General features: G+C 39.4%; 1 protein-coding gene across 1 annotated transcript; it reads left to right on the top strand.

Moving 5' to 3' along the window:
• The first annotated feature begins 255 nt into the window (after positions 1-255).
• LOC133026276 (lactose-binding lectin l-2-like) lies at positions 256-18,427 on the top strand. The gene is made up of 2 exons (XM_061093147.1): positions 256-312; positions 17,790-18,427. Exons 1-2 carry the CDS (start codon positions 287-289, stop codon positions 18,337-18,339), a joined length of 576 nt encoding a protein of 191 aa, XP_060949130.1. The 5' UTR covers positions 256-286; the 3' UTR covers positions 18,340-18,427.
• Positions 18,428-20,122: the final 1,695 nt, after the last annotated feature.

Below are 20,122 nucleotides of genomic sequence, written 5' to 3'. Positions count from 1 at the left end.
GGTTATGAGCCTCGGTTTAGGTAAGTCCAGGAGCAGCTGAGTGGATAACCTCAGCTCTCTAAGTGGAGAGTGGACATGAAGTAGTTCAGATAGGTGGTGCCAGTCCATTAAGAGGTTTGAAAGTTAACGATAACATTTTAAAATCAATCCTGTGACCAACAGGAAGCCAGGGGAGGGAGCTAAACACCGGTGTTACATGGTCCCTCTTTTTCTTACCTGTAAGGAGGCGAGCAGCATTTTGGACGAGCTGCAGGCTACAGGAATCAAGTCGAGAAGTTATGAAGGCATGGATCCCCCTCTCTACATCTTTAGGTGGGAGATATACCTTTACCTTAACTATGAGTCTCAATTGAAAGAAGCTACACCTAACAACAGGTTGTCAAATTTGAAACCACTGTCCAAATGAACACCAAGACTCTTTACAAAGGAGTGAATCATAGGGACTAGAGGGCAAAGTTAGTTTTGCGCTTTTTGTGCCATGTTCACTATTTACCACTTGGGCCACTATAGATTCGTATCCAGATGACAACTTACCCAGAGCACCACGTTTTTGGCAACAAAAGCCCACATTCGTAGTAAGTGCAGATATTAGCTGATATATGTAGTGGAGTAAAACGGAGGTAATCGGGGTGAACAGTGCGGAGGTGAGGGCGAGCGTCAACTACCTGCACATCATCGACAATCAGCAGACTCTTTTCGAGCTGTCGCACAAACTGGAGCCACGTGCTTAAACACACAACCTCACTGGACACAGCGGAATGGAGATCCTAGCTTCTGTGACATGGAGGACACTTCACAACACAATGTCGCATACTCGCACTCACACACACTGCTGCCAAGTGGTGAAACCCACAAAGACACAGAGCTGCACTCGGCTTCAAACACTGGACATGTGCTTTTGAAGGATTCACACGCTTTGTGAAATGTCTCTGGGAAGAGAATCTGTGCAGCAGCGCAGAGATTTGCCAAACTGAGAGAGACGGTAAAGGAGGCTGTAATTAGTTTGTAAAGTATCTATTGGACTGAATATGCCCTTGGTTTAGTTCTTGTGATGAGCTTTTGGTTATTTATGAGCCTGTCCAGCAGGTGGAACGTTTCCTTTAATTCTGTCAAAGTCTCGTCAGTTTCTTCTGGGGGTCAAATAGGACGTGAGAGCCTCGTCATCATTTCAGTCACAAACGCTCTGTGGTTATAACCTGACGGTGTCATATCATTTAATCTGCATACCACGTATCTGCCTCGTGATGCATGTAAACGCAGGATACATGCTGTAGTTATGCAGGTGTAGGTTTGGTTATTATACTGTAGCATATTATTCAACACATTTTTTAACCTTTTTCTCACTAAAGTTCTGTATTTTGACTAAAAATGTGCAGCTTCAGTGACAAAAGGTGCAACATTAATGGCGTGTCAGTCCTGGCCTGTGAATGGAGCGTTGTGAGAGGTTTCCACTGACTGACCCGTGAGGTTTGAAACCCCGAAGCTCTCCTGAACGTCTCTCAAATACTGTTGATGAATACTGGATAGTTGAATTGTTGTAAAGTCCTGGCTGACTTTTAACACTCCTCCTGCTCTCTTTTCTGTGATGTTTTTTTTTCTGTGAATAGATAATTGTTTTACATTGTATATAATATGGACCTATACATTTTTCAGTGCCAAATGTCACGTTGAGTCGTGCAGCACAGATGTTGAAATCTTGTTTTGTTTTTTATTTTTTCTTAATCACAGATTTGTTTTATTTTTGAGTGAGCTCTGAAATGACGTCTGGTCCTTGATCATGTGAAGCAGCTCTGACTCCTTGTAGAGATGCTTTCTGACATTATGATGACTGATTTCAAGTTGTATAAGATGTTATTCCTCACATCATGGGTTGCTATGGAAAAACAGCCCCAGTAGTTAAAGTCAAAGCACTGCATCACAGTTAAGAAATAGCTTTATTCTACAAAATCGTGTTCATGAGCAGATTCTAACCTGTTACTATCTGTTCTTACTGCCTGAAAAGATCACTTCATTCAGAAGGGATCATGTGTAAACTGTCTGAAAAGTAACACAGGTTGTGGACATTATACCTTTATAGTAAGAATGTCTTTTGAGAGTTTTACAGATTTGGTTCATCCACTGATTTTTCAAATCTTCTAAAGTTCTTATAATTAAATAAATATTGGAGAAAATTCTCCTTTCTGAATCAAGTAAGTTCTCATATTCTGGATGTGTATTCCTGTTGACACATCCACTACTCACGAAAAGCTTCTATTTGTCATTCGAATCCCAGAGGAACCAGTGAGTCTTGTAAATATAATTATAACCCTGCCTCACTGTCGTCATCAGAACCAGAATGCAGCAGGAGATGAGGGGAAATGATTAAGAAATGATATATGATATATGATACATACAAGGCCAGACACTCTCCAGACCCATGAGCAGACCTCACTTGTGTTTGCATCATTTTGCCCTGCGTCTGTTCATGCCGTCACTTCAGTGGTGCTTTTCTGCTCAGTAGGAGGAACCATCAGAGGTTGAGATTCCTAAGTGTCACGTGCGTGGTGATGCATGTCTTGCATTGTTTAGATAGTTATAAAGCATGGGGGTCAAGTGCAATACAGTAGAAATGTTTGTTGCCACAAGTGTTCATCATCACCATCAATTCAAAACGAAGCCTTGTTCAGAACACAGAGCTGCTCTCTCCTGCAGACCATGATGATTCAGCTAGGTAAATGAAAATCTGAATTTGAAAAAAGATTATTTGGTTCAGTTGGTCCAGATTTTTATATGGATCGGCATCAAATTGCACACAATACCCCCCTAAACATGTCCAATCTTATTTTTTTGTCAAGAACCATTAATTCTTCTCTGTGAAATCAATGAAAATGTTGAAAAACGCCCTTAATCACAATGTTAAAGAATGTAATAAAAGATCCTGGATCTGCCCCCAGACCCAGAACCCAAACTGAATGGGCTCTACTGTGACCTTTACCACATAGTTCCACCAATTTTTGTGGTAATTTTTCCAGTATCTTTATAAAAGGGATCACAAGGGGAAGACTCACCTTAAACTTAATTTTATGTCATGCTACGTAACCATGTAGATATATTTAAAATCTAAAATACTACACACATTATCCTCCAGGAAGTGTTGCCTGATATTACACAAGTGAGCCTTGAGATCATTTCCTTCCAGTTATTGACGTCCACAAATGCTACATTAACAATTTATGAACATTTGAATAATATTCAAATGATAATATTCAATTTGAAATTATATTCAAATAGACGAATGCAATCTATTTCTATTTCTATACAAACAAGCCAGTAGCCAGTCAAATTTACCTTTATCTCAGCGTAGGCTCAAATTCGTCCTGTATCATTGATTACGAGGCCAAAACACTTGATGATGCAAACATGCACAGCTGAAGTGGGACATCCCTAACATCCGCTGGTGGCTGCAAACACCTGCTAACATCTACTGGTAGTTGGTAACTTATATTGTGCAGAAGACCTTCAAACGTACAATGGATATTCACCATCTTGTCCTATATTCAAAAAAACGACTGGTCACACCAGACCAAATGCAGCAGTAGCAGCAAAACTCCAGCGGGTTCTTACTTCGGCAACAATTTAGTTGTATTTAGCTTTTTAATTGTGAGAGACTCTTGTTATTTCTTTTTAAAGTCAAATTTCAAAGATGCTTTTTGTGAAACTAATTCAGTGATTTGTGATTCGGCTGTAGGAGCTGATGAGTCAGAGCTTTGGTTTCTTCGTATTCAGCGTCATAGAGAGGCCCTGTGGTCGTCATATTAACTATTAACCATCACACACACGTGCACAGGCACAACTCTGCTCCACCTCGTCCACAGACCAGAATAATTGTGCTGAATTAGTTATTTATTATGATATATTGTTTATTTATGTATTTTAAAGTTGACAATATTTCAGTTTATGTGCCTGAGGTTTAACACGTGCAAACACATCAGATCAAAAAGGTATGTGTGGGTTTGAAGCTGCACTGCGGGATTGTAAAAGTATGTGTTGTGTTTTGTGGCAACTTGAGGGCAGCAGAGGAGCAAGTTGGTGTGATGACGTTCGAGAAAACCACAGGAGGTTGTATTCATTATTTTTGTCATTGTCATAACTGTGTAAAGATTTTTTACAACAATGTTTAAATTCTGTTTGCATGTTAAAAGAAAAACACAAAGTTCACAATGCAAGACAGGACATATTGAAGGCTTTGTACTATTGTAATAATGTTTGTGTAAATATATACGCCTACAGTTGTTATGTTATTACTTATCTGTTGTAAATGGAAACAAAAAGAGTCAACAATGAAGCAATACGTCTCCCCCTCGTGACCCCTCAGCCTTCAGATAGCTGGAGCTACATGTCTTTTCTAAAGCTTCGTTTTACTATGTGAACATTTTACTGAAAATAAATAAACTATAGGTTTTATGTGACATCCAGGTGAGCGGGTGTTTTATTTCACCTGCCTTCACTCACAATGTGGTTGTATATGACTGAAATGTCCAATGATATCAAGCACCCTCTCTGAAGCTCCCAAAAAGAGCATGGCTGAGGTGGGAAGCTGTTTTAGAGGAATGTATTTGGTCCATCTTTGTTTTCTTTTTTTAACACTTACACTATAAGAAACTCCATAGACAACACCAAAATATTCAGAACTCGGTGGAAGTCCTGCTCCTTAAATCAGAAACCAGATTTGCACAGTTCTAAGGAACATGAGTAAGTAAAAGAAATAAAATATTCCATTTAACTGGATTCATTGAAGACAGTGGTTTTCTGTCACGTGACGTGAGAACACGCCAATGCAAAACAATGGGCGGACCGAACGTTCCCATCTCACATTTTGAGAGGCCAGATTGTGAGATGGAAACGTTTCTCCAAGTGGACCAACGTTGCCACTACTGTTTGCTGATGAGACTGGGTTGTAACTGGAGGTCAGTGAATTGATAGATTATTGTCAGTAACGGTCCAGGATCAGAGGACAAATACTATATATCAAGCATTATTTCATTAAAAGTGGACCTCTGTATATTCATATCTGTTTTAAGGTTGTTCTTTCAATCGACCACTGGGTTCATCACAATCTTCACCAGGTACGAAAAGTAAGGGAGTACAAACAGAGAAGTTTGCATTTGTATCTTTATTGCTGAGCACTATTTCACATCAACAAGCATCTGGTGATCAGTGACCAGGTTAAATCAGACATTACAATCCCTGAGGACACATTATGTGAGATGCACAAACAGAGGGAAGACAGTGGCTACAAGTTCGATCATTCCATCTCTTATCTGTGAGATGGTTCTTTTAAACACAGTCTTCATTTCCTGCACCGTTGGTTGGCTCTCCTGTGGACCAAAGGACAAATCTAGCCGGACAACCATCAGACCACATCCAGCTGCCTTCGTTTTGGAGGTCGCTGAGTCCAATCCAGATTCCTCCATCAGCATGGTCAAACTTCTCGATCAGTGTTTGGAGACACAGCACCCAGGGTCAGGGCGAACAGAAGGAGGAGCAGGATCATGTTGGCGTCTCTCTCTCTCTGTCACAGGAGCAGGACGAGGGGTTGGAGATGATCTGCACTGTTGGGTGAGCATGAGAGTTTAAAGGAGACAGGTGGGCAGGCTGCATTCTTTTATACTCTTCAGAGAGGGTGTCTGCACTGTTTGTTGTGATATTATTGGTCAAATGCACTTGGCAAAAACTTTGTTTTATACACAGATGCCCGTTTAAAGTGTTTCTCTGGAAACGAGTCAGAAAAACCAACAGCTCACCTGGATGTCACATACGTTTTCAAAATGATTTTTCAGTTCAACCTTTTGACCTTGTGAAACGCAGCTTTAGAAAAGACGACACAAGGGCAGATATGTCACTTTGTGGTTGATGTCTTCTCATTCACACCAGGTAAACAACTGCCAAACACAAGTTGACACATCGAAAATGTTACGATTACAAAGTCTTTAATGTGTCCTCTCTTGTATTGTGAACTTTGTGTTTTTTCCAACATGCAAACAGCATTGCTGTAATTAAACAGGACTTCACACAGACATGACAACAGCTAATAAATGATTGAGCACAACATCATCAGACTGACTTTCTCCTCTGCTGCCCTCTGCTGGCCACTGTCACAACCTACAGATATTTTATAAAGAGGGCACAAATATTTTTAATGAAATACATGAAATAGATCTCTGCGCAGTCTTACTGTGGGTCGGATGTGTTGGCATGGGGGTTGGAAATGAGTGATATTCGTGCCCCCTTGCACTTTGTTCAGTTATATTCGCAATTTGTTTCAGGGGAATTCCAGATTGCCGTGCGTCCTGAGTTACCGATAGCGGGTGTGGATTTTATTCTCGGTAATGATTAGCAGGAGGGAAAGTTTTCCCATTTCCCGAGGTTATCGAAAACCCGACTATAAATATGTGTGTTTCTGACCCAGCTGGGTCAGGTTCGTTTCCCCTGTTTCCCGTGGGTGCCATAACCCGTGCTCAGGGACGTAAATTCGAAAACTTGGTGGATCTGAGTGACTCGTTCATGGGTTCCTCTGACCCACCAAACTCTCTTTCCGAGGGTGCAATGGGTGCACCTGTGACCGAGCTCCAGCCTGACGACGAACCCCTCAACTTACCTGTAAAAAAGGAACAGCTAATTAAGGCTCAAGAAATTGACACTACTTTGTCCCATTGTTTTTCACTTGTAAATACATCTGCATGTAAAAAGGCGGTGTCATACCTGGTTGATGATGGTGTGTTAATGCGCCACTGGTCTCCTGACTCTGTTTTTACGTACCAGTCTGTGCGCCAAATTGTAGTGCCACAGCCCTTCCGTCCTCAGGTCCTGAGTCTGGCTCATGATCACAGTATGTCCGGCCATTTGGGTGTCAGAAAAACATATCAGCGTGTCCTCCGTTACTACGTCTGGCCTGGACTTAAATCTGACGTGGTGAAATTCTGCCGTTTGTGCCACACTTGCCAGATCTCCAGTAAACCCAATCAGGTGATACCAGCTGCTCCATTAAAGCCAATACCTGTCACAGATAAATCCAGCTCCAAAGAAAACATTCTGGACTATGTAAGTTCTTTTCGAGAGCGACTGCACCATGTGTGTGATTTGTCCCGTGCCTCGCTCTCAGCCGCCCAAAACAAAATGAAAGTGCGTTTTGATAAAAAATCTGTTGCACGGGTCTTCCAGTCAGGGGACCGTGTGTTGGTTTTGCTGCCCGTCGTTGGTTCTACTCTGCAAGCCAAATTGTCAGGACCGTACCTAGTTGATCGGCAACTCAGTGAGACGGATTATGTAATCCGAACACCTAACCGCAGAAAGAAAACTCGCGTATGCCACATCAACATGCTTAAAAAGTATGTTGGTCGTGAGAACTGTGCCGACCCGCCCCGGGTTATTGTGCCTGTAGCCTCCATATCTGTCATACAGCCCCCATACAATGCCTCGGATGATGGGCTGAATGACAGGCACAACTCAGCAGTGCGCGCCTCCGAAATTCTGAGATTTTAAGTTAAGTTAAGTTTTTTGAGCCAGATGCAAAGGGGTTGGACAACGTCATGGCTGATGCTCTATCACGTGCTCAATGAATCAAATATTTATTGGGGGATAAATGTTTGATTTTTAGGTGGGGAGATGTTACGACCCTGTGTGTTTGTGTGACACTGTCTGTTTCTCCTCCTTGTATGTAAGCCGTCTCCCTTTGACTGTGTGTGTGTGGCCTGATTGTTAGCAGGTTGGACCTGCTGATTGGAGTGAGCTGCCTGATTGCTGCTCCAGGATTGGCCAGACTGGAGAGAGGAGTCTACAAGAAGCACGGACTGACTGCAGTCTCCCTCTCCACCGAATCTCCCACCTCCAACCAGGACCAGTGTTTGTATGCCGTGTTGTTCTGTTGTATATATCTGAAGTGTGTGTTGGTGGTAGCCCTGTAGGAGGGAGAAGCCTTTTCTTTTACCCCTGTTTTCTCCTGTGTTTTCCTGAGTAGGAGTTAGATAAGCATTTGTCTTTTTGTTAACAGTTTTGTTTGATAGATAGGAACGTAGGGAATAAGATTGTTTTGTTTGTTGTGTTGGCCTTTCTCCCTCCGAAGCAAATAAAAGCTACCACTAAACCAAACCCCTTTGTGACACTTGCCTGCTTGGGAGTGGGAAGAATGGGGGGAGCACCACATGGCACGTCTCTGGGGTCCCCTAGACCCGGGGCGTAACATAATTGGATCTCTGCTGTGACTCCTATTGATCTCATAATGTGGTTTTATTGTTGTTAGTGCTATGAATAAATAGCATCTCCCTACTGCTTGGATCTCCCCAATAAGAACTCTGATGGTTACATGCTGTTAATAAATACATGCTGTTTTAAACATGAGTCAATCCACGAGTGTGTATCAGAAGCGTTTGCCCCAGAATCACCAAACACTCTAAAAAACAATAAGTAAATTAGAGGGAGGAAAATAATTCTCCACAAATGTTAAACAACTGGTAAGCTTTGGAAAGTCCAGGAGAGCTCTGCTCTGTTTTCTATGTTCTTATATTTTATTTATTTTATTGCGCTATAACAGTGCAACAGTGGTGGGATGTAAAAAAGTACATTTACTTACTTACTGTACTAAAGAACATTTTCCATGTGTCCTTACTTTAAGTGGATTCATTTTTGTCTACTTTTCACTTTTACTCCAATACATATATCAGCTAATATCTGCACTTTCTACAAATGTGGGCCTTTTTCACCAAACATGTGGTGCTCTGAGCAAGTTGTAATCTGGATAGGAACCTATAGTGGCCAAAGTGGTAAATAGCAGTGGTGGGAAGTAGCGAAGTAGAAATACTTTGTTACTGTACTTAAGTAGATTTTTCACATATCTGTACTTTACTACTGATTTTCCTGACGACTTTTTACTTTTACTCGCTACATTTGAACACAAATTTCTGTACTTTCTACTTCGTATATTCTCAAAACTGGCTCGTTACTTGAGCAGCGAATGTGCGCCTCAACACACGGTGCAAATCTCACTCGCCTGCCCGCTGCCTCGGGAGATGTGCAGGTCCGCTGGCGTGTTTGCCGTCGGGGGGGCAGCACGAGACTCTAAAAGTCTGGATTTTGGTCGGGCTGCCTTGGTCGACCGGGGTCGAGCAGGCTGTTCTGGTAACGATCCCTCCGCACACCCTAAAAAATGTGACCAATGGTTACTCAAAAAAATTATGGCAAGAAAGTGACAATTGATATAATTGAGTAGATTTTAATTACTACAACTTTGATTAAAAAGTATTGAATAATTTAACTACTTTTAAACATTAAAAAAGATTTAAATTAACTAAGTTACTAAGCAAAATTGATTTAGATTTACTGAATGTTCAGTGGAAATGGATTTATTTTTACTCAAGATTTGGTGTAAATTAATTTGTTTTTACTGAAAATCTGGTGTAAAATTGTTTTAAATTTACTGAAATTCTGCTGTAAATTGTTTTACATTTACTGAATTTTCGGTGGAAATTGATCTATTTTTACTGAAAATCTGGTGTAAATGTATTTATATTTACTGAAAATCTGCTGTAAATTGATTAATATTTACTGAATATTCGGTGTAAATTGATTTATTTTTACTGAAAATCTGGTGTAAATTTATTTATATTTACTGAAAATCTGCTGTAAATTGATTAATATTCGGTGTAAATTGATTTATTTTTACTGATTATCTGGGTAAAATTTGTTTAACCTTACTAAATATTAGGATATAAATGATTTGGATTCACTTAATATTAACTATATCAACTAATTTTGCATATTGTTCAACACAATTACGCTGCTATTCTTATTTATCTCTACGTGGTTAAATAATGTTTTAATTCAAGTATTAAATTGCTTCACAATACTTTAAATCAATATATTCAATAATGTTGGATGTCACTTTGTTGCAAAAATTTGTCTATCTACCCCAATCAATACCATGACTTTTGGTGGCACAAGTTACTTCAGTAGGATCAACAGATCACCATGTATAACAAGAACAGTAGGTAAACATTTATTTGTGCAACTTTGCTTAAACATGTTTATTCAACATTTTTGAAGTGCAAAAAAAACAAGGAGTTATACAAATATTATGAAAAACATGTATATGTACAATAGGGATACAATTTATACTGCTAATCCGGGACAAGGTCTTGGATACTTTTTGACTTAAAATTCCTCAGTAAAAATTTTTAAATTTGCATCCCTAGTGTGCACAGTAGACAAAGTTTAAGAACAGTTGCATAGTAAAAAACATAATGCCCCTCCCCTCAAATGAGTATGGTTGAGACAGGACAATCCCTCAACACAGACACTGTGGGATTTACCAAAGCCTTGAAGCAAAACTTAACTTAAAACTTGAAGAGGGACCCTTTCAAATGAAAGGAGATTTGTTTTGTCAATGTCAAAACTGTTGATGTTTTGCCATTGACCTAACAAACTTCCCTTCATTTTTAAGCTAGCAGCTTGTTCTTGAGGCTGTTCACTTTTGGGGACAGCTTTGAACAATCCAGTTCCAGGAAGAGTTTCTGGAAGGCTTCGAAAGTGTACCTGAGCTCCTTAGGATAGGCAAGATTCACTGCATATGTCAGTCCAACGAGCATGGAGCAAGCCCTTGGAAAATTGGTCAGTGCAGTCAGAACTGTTACGCTTTCCACCACGATACCAACTTTGTCGGCACCCTCTGATGTATTTATCTTGAAGATCTTCATCTTTTGTTCAGCAAGGTCCTGTGAAACACTGTCTTCATCAGCATCCTGAAAGAGTAAAAACATTGTGTTTCTCAGACTATACAGCCAAATGTGAATGTCCTAATTGAATATCTCCCTCAGTGCATCAAACCCTTTGGACAATAAAATCTATTGAAATGGGCTGTCACAGCCTATTTCACCATTTATAACGCTAAAAAAAAAAAAATCTGAGATCATGTAATTGCAAAAGTATACTGCCATCCAAGATAACTTAAAAAGGATCAAACCAGCTCACCAACAAATGATAAAAATTAAGTGACACCAGAGATGATGGTCTGAACTGACTATTGTAGATATTTGTTAATTAAATTTTAAAATGAAATCAATGGATACCTACATAAATTATTTTCTTCCTGACACGTATGTATTGATAAATCTTATTTTACATTGACTTAAAAAGGCTGGTCACATGTCAACCAATCTTTATAAAGCACCCTTAGCTCATTATTGATTCTTGAAGTCGACCACAGCAACTGAACCAACTCTGCCAATTTTAGAAGTTGCCTCAGTATCTCTATAAAAGTCTCTCTCAACTGCTTTGTGAATAGTTCTTAGGAAGAAACTCTTAGCTAGGAACGTTTAGGGCTACATTATAAAGACAATAAGTAAACTGATAACTTTTGAATTCTGCCAGTTGGTGAATCAGATAGAGATGGGGAGGATTTAGTACTTTAAAATTCCCTAATGGAAAACAAATGTACAATCCCCAATGATTACTTACATGACTTCACAAACCTTAGCAGCTTGCCAAGAATTACTGGGAGTTACTTGTGATTGTATTTTGTGTTTTGAACTTCCCAAGACAAACCAGGGGGGAGAGATGAAAGAAATAGTGATCACCTTCTTTATATTTTATATGTTCTTCAACTTACATCATACTCTTTTAAGATTTGATCTGTCGATTCCCCAAGGTAAACAATCAAACAACGAATGACAACATCTCTGGATACGTGGATGCTAGGATTCCTTGGAGCCTGAAATGACAAAAACAAACATTATTCAAGTTCATGGTGTAAAAATCATGCACTGACCTAAAACTTGTTTCCTGATCACAATCTAAACCCTCACCATCACTGGCCTCTGGTAAATCTGAATGATCAACAGTTTGATTATGGTGACTTGCCTTCACTTCTTGCTTAAAATCACTCAAAGAATAGGATTTGTGTCTTCTGCTTTTGTGTTTCAGAAATGTATTGTATATATTTGTCCTAAAGTTACATCCTTCAAATACACAAAAGACAGTTTTGTGGCTCTTTAGATGATTTCCAATATGCTGAAAGTAGTCCTCTGTATAACAACAAGCATCGCAATCTAAACACTTAAAAGCAGAGCAGATTCCTGGCTCTAGACTCTCAGCTGTATGGTATCTGGACAAATGGGTGTGAAGGGCACTCCGTGTTTTAAATGTGCAAGGGCAGCTTACATGTAGACACGGCTGGGATTGCCCAGGACCAAATGTTGCGTGTTGCAGTCTGTAGTGCTTAAGTAGATTTCCCTTTGTGGCAGACAAAGCCTTGCAGATCTTACACTGCCATCCCATAGGTGAAAACCTAAAGACATAAGAAAAAGTAGCCTTTATCACTAATAGTAAGCATACTTAAATAAAACAATGTAATGTTAGAGATTTGGCATTTTCTTTAGTTTTTTTATGTTGTACAAATTAAGTTCAAATTTTATTTATAGACATTTGACTTCAAAATAATTTTCAAACTAAACCTTTTTTCACTGTTACAATATTACAAGAAGAAAGTTTGATTGATAACTGTCAACGCAATCAAATTCACATAAATGGTAAGAATGGTGTGTAAAAGTATGCGCAAACAATGTGTCATCTTAGCTTAATTAAACATCAAGTGATCAGTATATCAATATATTTCTGGGTGATTTAATTTCAAATTCAGGTTGGAGCTACAGGTTTAGATCATCACTGACAATCAAAACTGCAGCAAATCTGCTTTTTAACCAGCAAAAAGTAGTAATAATAAAATGTTGTATTGCAAAACAAACGGTGTACAATCCTTTACACATGTATGTGAAATGTTATATCCAAGCATATTGTATTATGCATATAAGTTTGATACATACCTCTTGATAAGTTGAAGTTGACATTGATTCATGCACCTGGGAAAAAAAAAATTACCTTTAATTCAATTAATTATCCAAAGAGGATACAAATCTATTACAGATTGTGGTCACTAATTCAACAGTTTTGGAAAGTTTATTAAGCACATTTCAGTCGGGAAAGTACTGAATACACAAGCAGCAGAGGGAAAAAAATATAATTTACCTATTACCTATTTATAGGCTATATTAAAATGCAGTGAAAATAGAAAAAACACAGCGTGTTTCCTCATTGAGATCTAAACTAAGCTGTAAGGCGAGTGAAGGATTTTTTTAGTCCACATTTTACACAGACAGAAATCCAACCAGCCGAGACTTCATGGCTTGCTTGCTTGCCTCAGCACGGCGCTGAAACTCGACGTGCATCTGGGGAAGTAGCGTGTACTCACTGGGACATGCTCCCTCTCTCTCGCACGCCCACACACAGCAGCAACCTCCGGTCAAGGGAGCTACGTGGCTAATGCTAACGTGCGTTAGCTTAGCTTCCCTGCCAACTATTTATGAAACTCCGCAGAAACTAAATAAAACTCACCAAGCCCGCCCGCACTGTTTCATAACCGCTCACACTGATGTCAGGTCGAGTTAAACCCTTAGTTCACCGTGTAAGATGTGAAAATAGTCCGTGGCTAAAGGCGTTTTTCCCACACTGGCCTGCCCGAGGCAAGCTAACGCTACTTAGCATCACGCTAACGGCTCACTCATTCATTTAAATGCCAATATATAATGACAAGAATAACACCGGGATCAAATACAGTATAACTAGCAGAAAACACAAGGCAAGCCATCAACAGTATTTAAACATGTAGCAGCAGCAGCAGGTAACAGCAGCTAATATAGACTGATCCATCACTTACCTGATGCAGATGAAAGAGGCTGAGCTGAGTGGAAGCCGAGTACTTCATGCGCAGTCAAAATGCCAGCAGCCAATCAGAGTGAGTTCTCCTGTCGAAGGTGTCCAATCAAATCCATCAGAGCAGGTGCTGCAACACACACTGACGGCATGCTCACCTCTCTCTCTCTCTCTCTCTCTCTCTCTCTCTCTCTCTCTCTCATGCTCCTCTGATGTTTTCTAATCACTCACACCTAGAACTGATCTCAAACAAACACAAAGTAAAAGTCAGTCCTGTTCTTGTCCTAATAAATTGTGATAGGTGATGGTGTTTTTTATTGTAAAAGTGTGAACTGAGCGCAGGTGAGAGGGGGAGTGAGGAGGGAACAGACTCCATCAGAGACTCTGACGCAGACAGAAGCTTGCATCGATGCAGAGTCATCCACGACAAGTGCGCCTGCGCATAACTCTGTAGCGCTCTGATCAAGCAAGATGGCAGAGATTGCTGTATTCTTGGTGGAAAAACGCTATATTTTAGCAATGTTTCTTAGTAAAAATGTGTTTTGATGATATTTATGGTGAGATATGTGTGTTTCAGTTTCAATATTTTTATTCATGGTTAAAAAACAAACCGCTAATATGTTTTCTAAACCCTATTTTCACAACCCTAATCTCAACCCATCCTTTGTAGTTCTAATGTGTTTTCACTATTAAGTGAGATTGGGACTGGGAACCTTGTTTGCTTTTTTATGTTTTTTGGTTTGAGAAAAACACCTGTTTAGTCAGATTTAGTTTTTCTTACTAACAAACGGTAAAATCTAGTGTTTTCAAGGTTTTGGCCCTACTCAGTTGCTCCCCTCATAGGTTTGCATTGGGCTAGGGTAGAGGAGTTCAAGCCCTTTCCAAAACAGTTCATAACATATCTGTTGCATATTTAGTTTCCATCCTGGAAGCCATCAAAACTGACTCAGGTGCAAGGTTCAAAGGTCATCCCTGAGGAGCAGGAGCTATCCACAATTTTCTCACTGACATAATGTTACTCCCGAGGTCAAGACCTTAACGATGATGTCTTTGCTTTTGTCCTACGACAAAGTTTAGATTTCATCTTGCGCCAAACACAGGCCCTCTGGGGTGTATGTTCTCAGACCCCTTTGAGGTCCAAGCTGGATCAAATCTGTCAAATCTGTTTTAAGTGCTATTTGATGGCCAGATATGGTCAAAATATGTATGTTTGATTTATACACAATCATATGTTTCACTTTGGACCAAGTTAGAGACACCTTTATTCGTTAACAACCCAATTTCTCACACCCAAGCTTCAGACTGTTTGCCCTCCTCCCCTCTGGGAGGCGCTACAGGGTCCTCTGTTTCAGGACCAGCAGGTTCAGGAAGTGTAACATTATTAAAACCTAAGGCCTCCCAATGAGTAAAATCTATTAATTTTCTTGAACTTTGGACTTTCCTAAAAATTGCAATTAAATTCTACTAAGTGATTCAGAGCTGATTTTATTCCCTCACAAATTAGTAAAATTCAATCAATAAAAACATCTAATTTGTTGAATTCAGCTCACTTTGATTCAAAACTGCACAAAGTCTTTTTTATTATGTAAAGGTGACTATTATTTATTTATTAAATATTAATCAACCCCAGTCCCACTTTTTAGAGTGCAGTTTCACCTTCTGAAACTTTGTTAAGAGTTTTACGTCCTCTAGATCAGCCAATCCCAAACTTAAGAAGTTGAATCACAACTATATGATCCACACACAGGACTAGAATCATACATATTATTGATTTTATTGCAAAAATAATTGTATATTTAAATGCAGGCATATGCAGTGCAAATCCGATAACAACCACTTTTAAGCATAACAATTTGCAAAGCAACCAATGTAAAAAAAACAGAAGTGCAAATAGGGTATTGTTAAAAATACATTCTTACAGTTTGTATAACAGAGCATGACAAGGATATCCGGGAGAAGACAAACACATTTGAGGCGTAACCAAATATACTTAAGGCGTTTAAGCTGGGCCTGCGTTTAGCAAAGCTTCCCAGGAAATGCTATGAAAAGTAATGCACTAGAATTCGTATGAATTCCATGCAATCGTGATTGTCCGGTGGCGTGTTTGCCGCAGCACGAGACCCTAAAAGTCCAGATGTTGGTCGGGCTGCCTTGGTCGACCGGGGTTGAGCAGGCTGTTCTGGTAACGATCCCTCCGCAGGTTCACCTTAAGAAACTTTGTTAAGAGTTTCACTTCCTCTAATTCAGCCATTTCCAAACTTAAGAAGTTTAATCACAACTACATGATCCACACACAGGACTAGAATCATAAATTATTGATTTTATAGCAAAAATAATTGTATATTTAAATGCAGGCATATGCAGTGCAAATCCAATACCAACCACTTTTAAGCATAACAATTTGCAAAGCAACAAATGTAAAAAAAACAGAAGTGCAAATAGGGTATTGTTAAAAATACATTCTTACTGTTTGTATAACAGAGCATGACAAGGATATCCGGGAGAAGACAAACACATTTTAGGCCTAACCATATATACTTAAGGCGTTTAACCTGGGCCTGCGTTTAGCAAAATTTCTTAGGAAGTGCTACGAAAGTAATGCACTAGAATTCTGTGAATTCCACGTAATCGTGAGTCAGGAGGCTGGGGACACGTGACCTATGCGCTTCTCTCTCTTCGTGAAAACAAAAAACATGGTGGACATTCATCTAACCCTAACCCTAATATGAAAAATAAATATGAACTCTGTTCAAACATATGATTGTGTATGAAGCAAACATACATATTTTTACCATATCTGGCCATTAAATACCACTTAAAACATATTTGGCAGATTTGATTCCAGCTTGGACCTCAAAAGGGCCGAGAGGGCCTGTGCTATAGGTTCCTATCCAGATTACAACTTGCTCAGAGCACCACGTTTTTTCCAAAATAAGCCCATATTCGTAGCTGATATATGTAGTGGAGTAAAAGTGAAAAAAAGACAAAAACAAATCCAGAAAAAGGAAGGACATATGGAAAATGTTCTTAAGTACAGTAAGTAAGTAAATGTAATTTGTTACATCCCAGCACTGTTGCACTGTTATAGTGCAATAAATATGCATAAAATATAAGAACATAAAAAACAAAGAGCAGAGATCTCATGGACTTTCCAAAGCTAAACTGTTGTTAAAAATTAGTGAAGAATTATTTCCTCCCTTTAATTTCCTTATGGTCTTTTTAGAGTGTTGGGTGATTCTGGGGCAAACAATTCTGATACACACTCGTTGGTTGACTATCATGTCTAAATCTTTATGTATTTATTAACAGCATGTAACCATCAGAGTTGTTATTGGGGAGATCCAAGCAGTAGGGAAATGCTATTTATTCATAGCACTAATAACAATTAAATGAATCAATTAATGACATCATTAGGAGTCACATCAAAGACCCAAATATGATCTATTCTATTACATGTATTTAATTTAAAGCATTTTTGCCTCATTTATAAACTATTTGTAGGTTGTGACAGTGGCCAGCAGAGGGCAGCAGATGACCAAGTCAGTCTGATGATGCTGTGCTCAATCATTTATCAGCTGTTGTCATGTCTGTGTGAAGTCCTGTTTAATTACAGCAATGCTGTTTGCGTGTTGTAAAAAACACAAAGTCCACAATACAAGAGAGGACACATTAAAGACTTTGTTATCGTAACATTGTCGATGTGTCAACTTGTGTTTGGCAGTTGTTTGCCTGGTGTGAATGAGACGTCAACCACAAAGTGACATATCTGCCCTTGTGTCGTCTTTAAAGCTGCCTTTTACGAGGTCAAAAGTTTTAACTGAAAAATTATGTGGAAAGTTATGTGACATCCAGGTGAGCTGTTGATTTTCCCTCCTTGTGCTATGAGAAAACACTTTTATCGGGCAGCTGTGTATAAAACAAAGTGTTTGCCAAGTGCCTTTGACCAATAATAATATAATATCAAACCAACAGAGCAAACACCCTCTCTGAAGAGTATAAAAGAACGCAGCCTGCCCACCTGTCTCCTTCAAACTCTCATTCTCATCCAACAGTGCAGATCATCTCCAACCCCACGTCCTGCTCCTGAGACAGAGAGAGAGAGACCCCAACATGATCCTGCTCCTCCTTCTGTTCGCCCTGACCCTGGGTGCTGTGTCTCCTTCAGATGGACCTGAGGTCAAGCTGCATTGTGGAAACTGTCCCATGTTCTGGTTCAGCTTCAACAGCCGCTGCTACAAGTACGTGGCCACTAAGATGACCTGGGCTGATGCTGAGTTCCACTGTGTGTCCCAGGGAGCCAACCTGGTGTCTATCCACAGTCTGGATGAAGAGAATTTCGTCAAAGCCCTGATCAAGAACTTTGATCATGCTGAAGGGGGAACCTGGAACGGGCTCAGCGACATCCACAAAGAAGGCCGCTGGATGTGGTCTGATGGTTCTGCAGTGGACTATACCTTTTGGTCCTCAGGACAGCCAGACAACCACGGTGGATTGGAAAACTGTGGTCATAACAACTTTCACATTGCTAAGAAATGGAATGATGGACAATGTAGGGCACATATTCCTTCTGTTTGTGAATCTCAAATAATGTGTCCTCAGTGATGTAATGTCTGATTTAACCTGATCACTGATCACCTGATGCTTGTTGATGCGAAATAGTCCTCTGCAATAAAGACAGAAATGCACACTTCTCTGTTTGTTCTCATTTCACCCACTTACTTTTCAGACTTGTTTTCAGGTATTTGTTGTTTGTTGATTTTAACAACTCCAATGTTATTGTTTAAATCAATGACAAATAAACACTCACATTTAAAATTTAAATAATTTTTTTTGTACTAACACAGGTTTAATGGTTCAATATCATCTCAAGGACACTTGTGTGATCATAAGGACCTTTGTGCATTGCTCAAACTTTTGTGAATGCATGAACATTTTTAAAGCATTTAATAAATACCCTGATAGACCTCACTGTGATGTGGGTGGGAGCAGCATGAAGGCTTCCAGTCTGTTCATGACACAGGATTTACTGTCAAGGTCAACGTTACCAACACGTTTACATGAACACTAAGATCAAAACCTCCATGATGTCACTTTCTCTTTCTCAAACTCAGGGCTCTGTGAGAAAAACCACAGACATGGCATGATTGTGAAATTTAATTTACTAATTTACTAATTTACTGCAAAGGCTCGATCACCTCTGGTTATGAGCCTCTGCTTAGGTAAGTCCAGGAGCAGCTGAGTGGCTGACCTCAGCTCTCTAAGTGAAGAGTGGACATGAAGGAGTTCAGTAAGGCGGTGCCAGTCCATTAAGAGGTTTGAAAGTTAACGATAACATTTTAAAATCAATCCTGTGACCAACAGGAAGCCAGGGGAGGGAGCTAAACACTGGTGTTATATGGTCCCTCTTTTCCTTTCCTGTAAGGAGGCGAGCAGCAGCATTTTGGATGAGCTGCAGGCTACAGTAATCAAGTCGAGAAGTTATGAAGGCATGGATCACCCTCACTAGATCTTTAGGTGGGAGATTGACCTTTACCTTAGCTATAAGTCTCAACTGAAAGAAGGTAGAGCTAACAACAGATTGTAAAATTTAAAAACACTGTCCAAATGAACACCAAGACTCTTCACAGAGGAGTGAATTATAGGGGCTAGAGGGCAAAGTTAGTTTTGCGCTTCTTGGGCCAATGCTCACTATTTACCACTTGGGCTACTATAGGTTCCTATCCAGATTACAACTTGCCCAGAGCACCACATGTTTGGCAAAAATAGGCCCACATTCATAGAAAGGGCAGATATTAGCTGATATATGTAGTGGAGTAAAAGTGCAAAGAGACAAAAATAAATCCACTAATAGTAAGGAAACATGGAAAATGTTCTTAGGTTCAGTAACTAATTAAATATACTTTTTTACATCCCAGCACTGTGGCACTGTTAAAGTGCAATAAATAATCCATAAAATATAAGAACATAAAAAACAAAGAGCAGAGATCTCCTGGACTTTCCAAAGCTAAACTGTTGTTAAAAATTAGTGAAGAATTATTTCCTCCCTTTAATTTCCTTATGGTCTTTTTAAAGTGTTGGGTGATTCTGGGGCAAACAATTCTGATACACACTCGTTGGTTGACTATCATGTTTAAATCTTTATGTATTTATTAACAGCATGTAACCATCAGAGTTCTTATTGGGGAGATCCAAGCAGTAGAAAAATGCTATTTATTCATAGCACTAATAACAATTAAACCACTTAATGAGATCATTTGGAGTCACAGCAAAGACCCAAATATAATCTATTCTATTACATGTATTTCATTTAAAGAATTTTTGCCTAATTTATAAACTATCTGTAGGTTATGACAGTGGCCAGCAGAGGGCAGCAGATGAGCAAGTC

Source organism: Limanda limanda, chromosome 19, assembly GCF_963576545.1.
Source record: "Limanda limanda chromosome 19, fLimLim1.1, whole genome shotgun sequence".
In the NCBI taxonomy this organism is placed as follows: domain Eukaryota; kingdom Metazoa; phylum Chordata; class Actinopteri; order Pleuronectiformes; family Pleuronectidae; genus Limanda; species Limanda limanda.
The sequence above is the reverse complement of the archived record's forward strand: the minus strand, read 5'-3'. Positions and strand labels throughout refer to the sequence as shown.

Excerpts from the sequence above, each read along its gene's own strand:
- LOC133026276 (XM_061093147.1), top strand. The coding sequence starts at position 287 with ATGGATCCCCCTCTCTACATCTTTAG. Across the intron at positions 313-17,789 it reads CCCCCTCTCTACATCTTTAG|TGCAGATCATCTCCAACCCC; the intron begins GTGGGAGATATA and ends CTCATCCAACAG.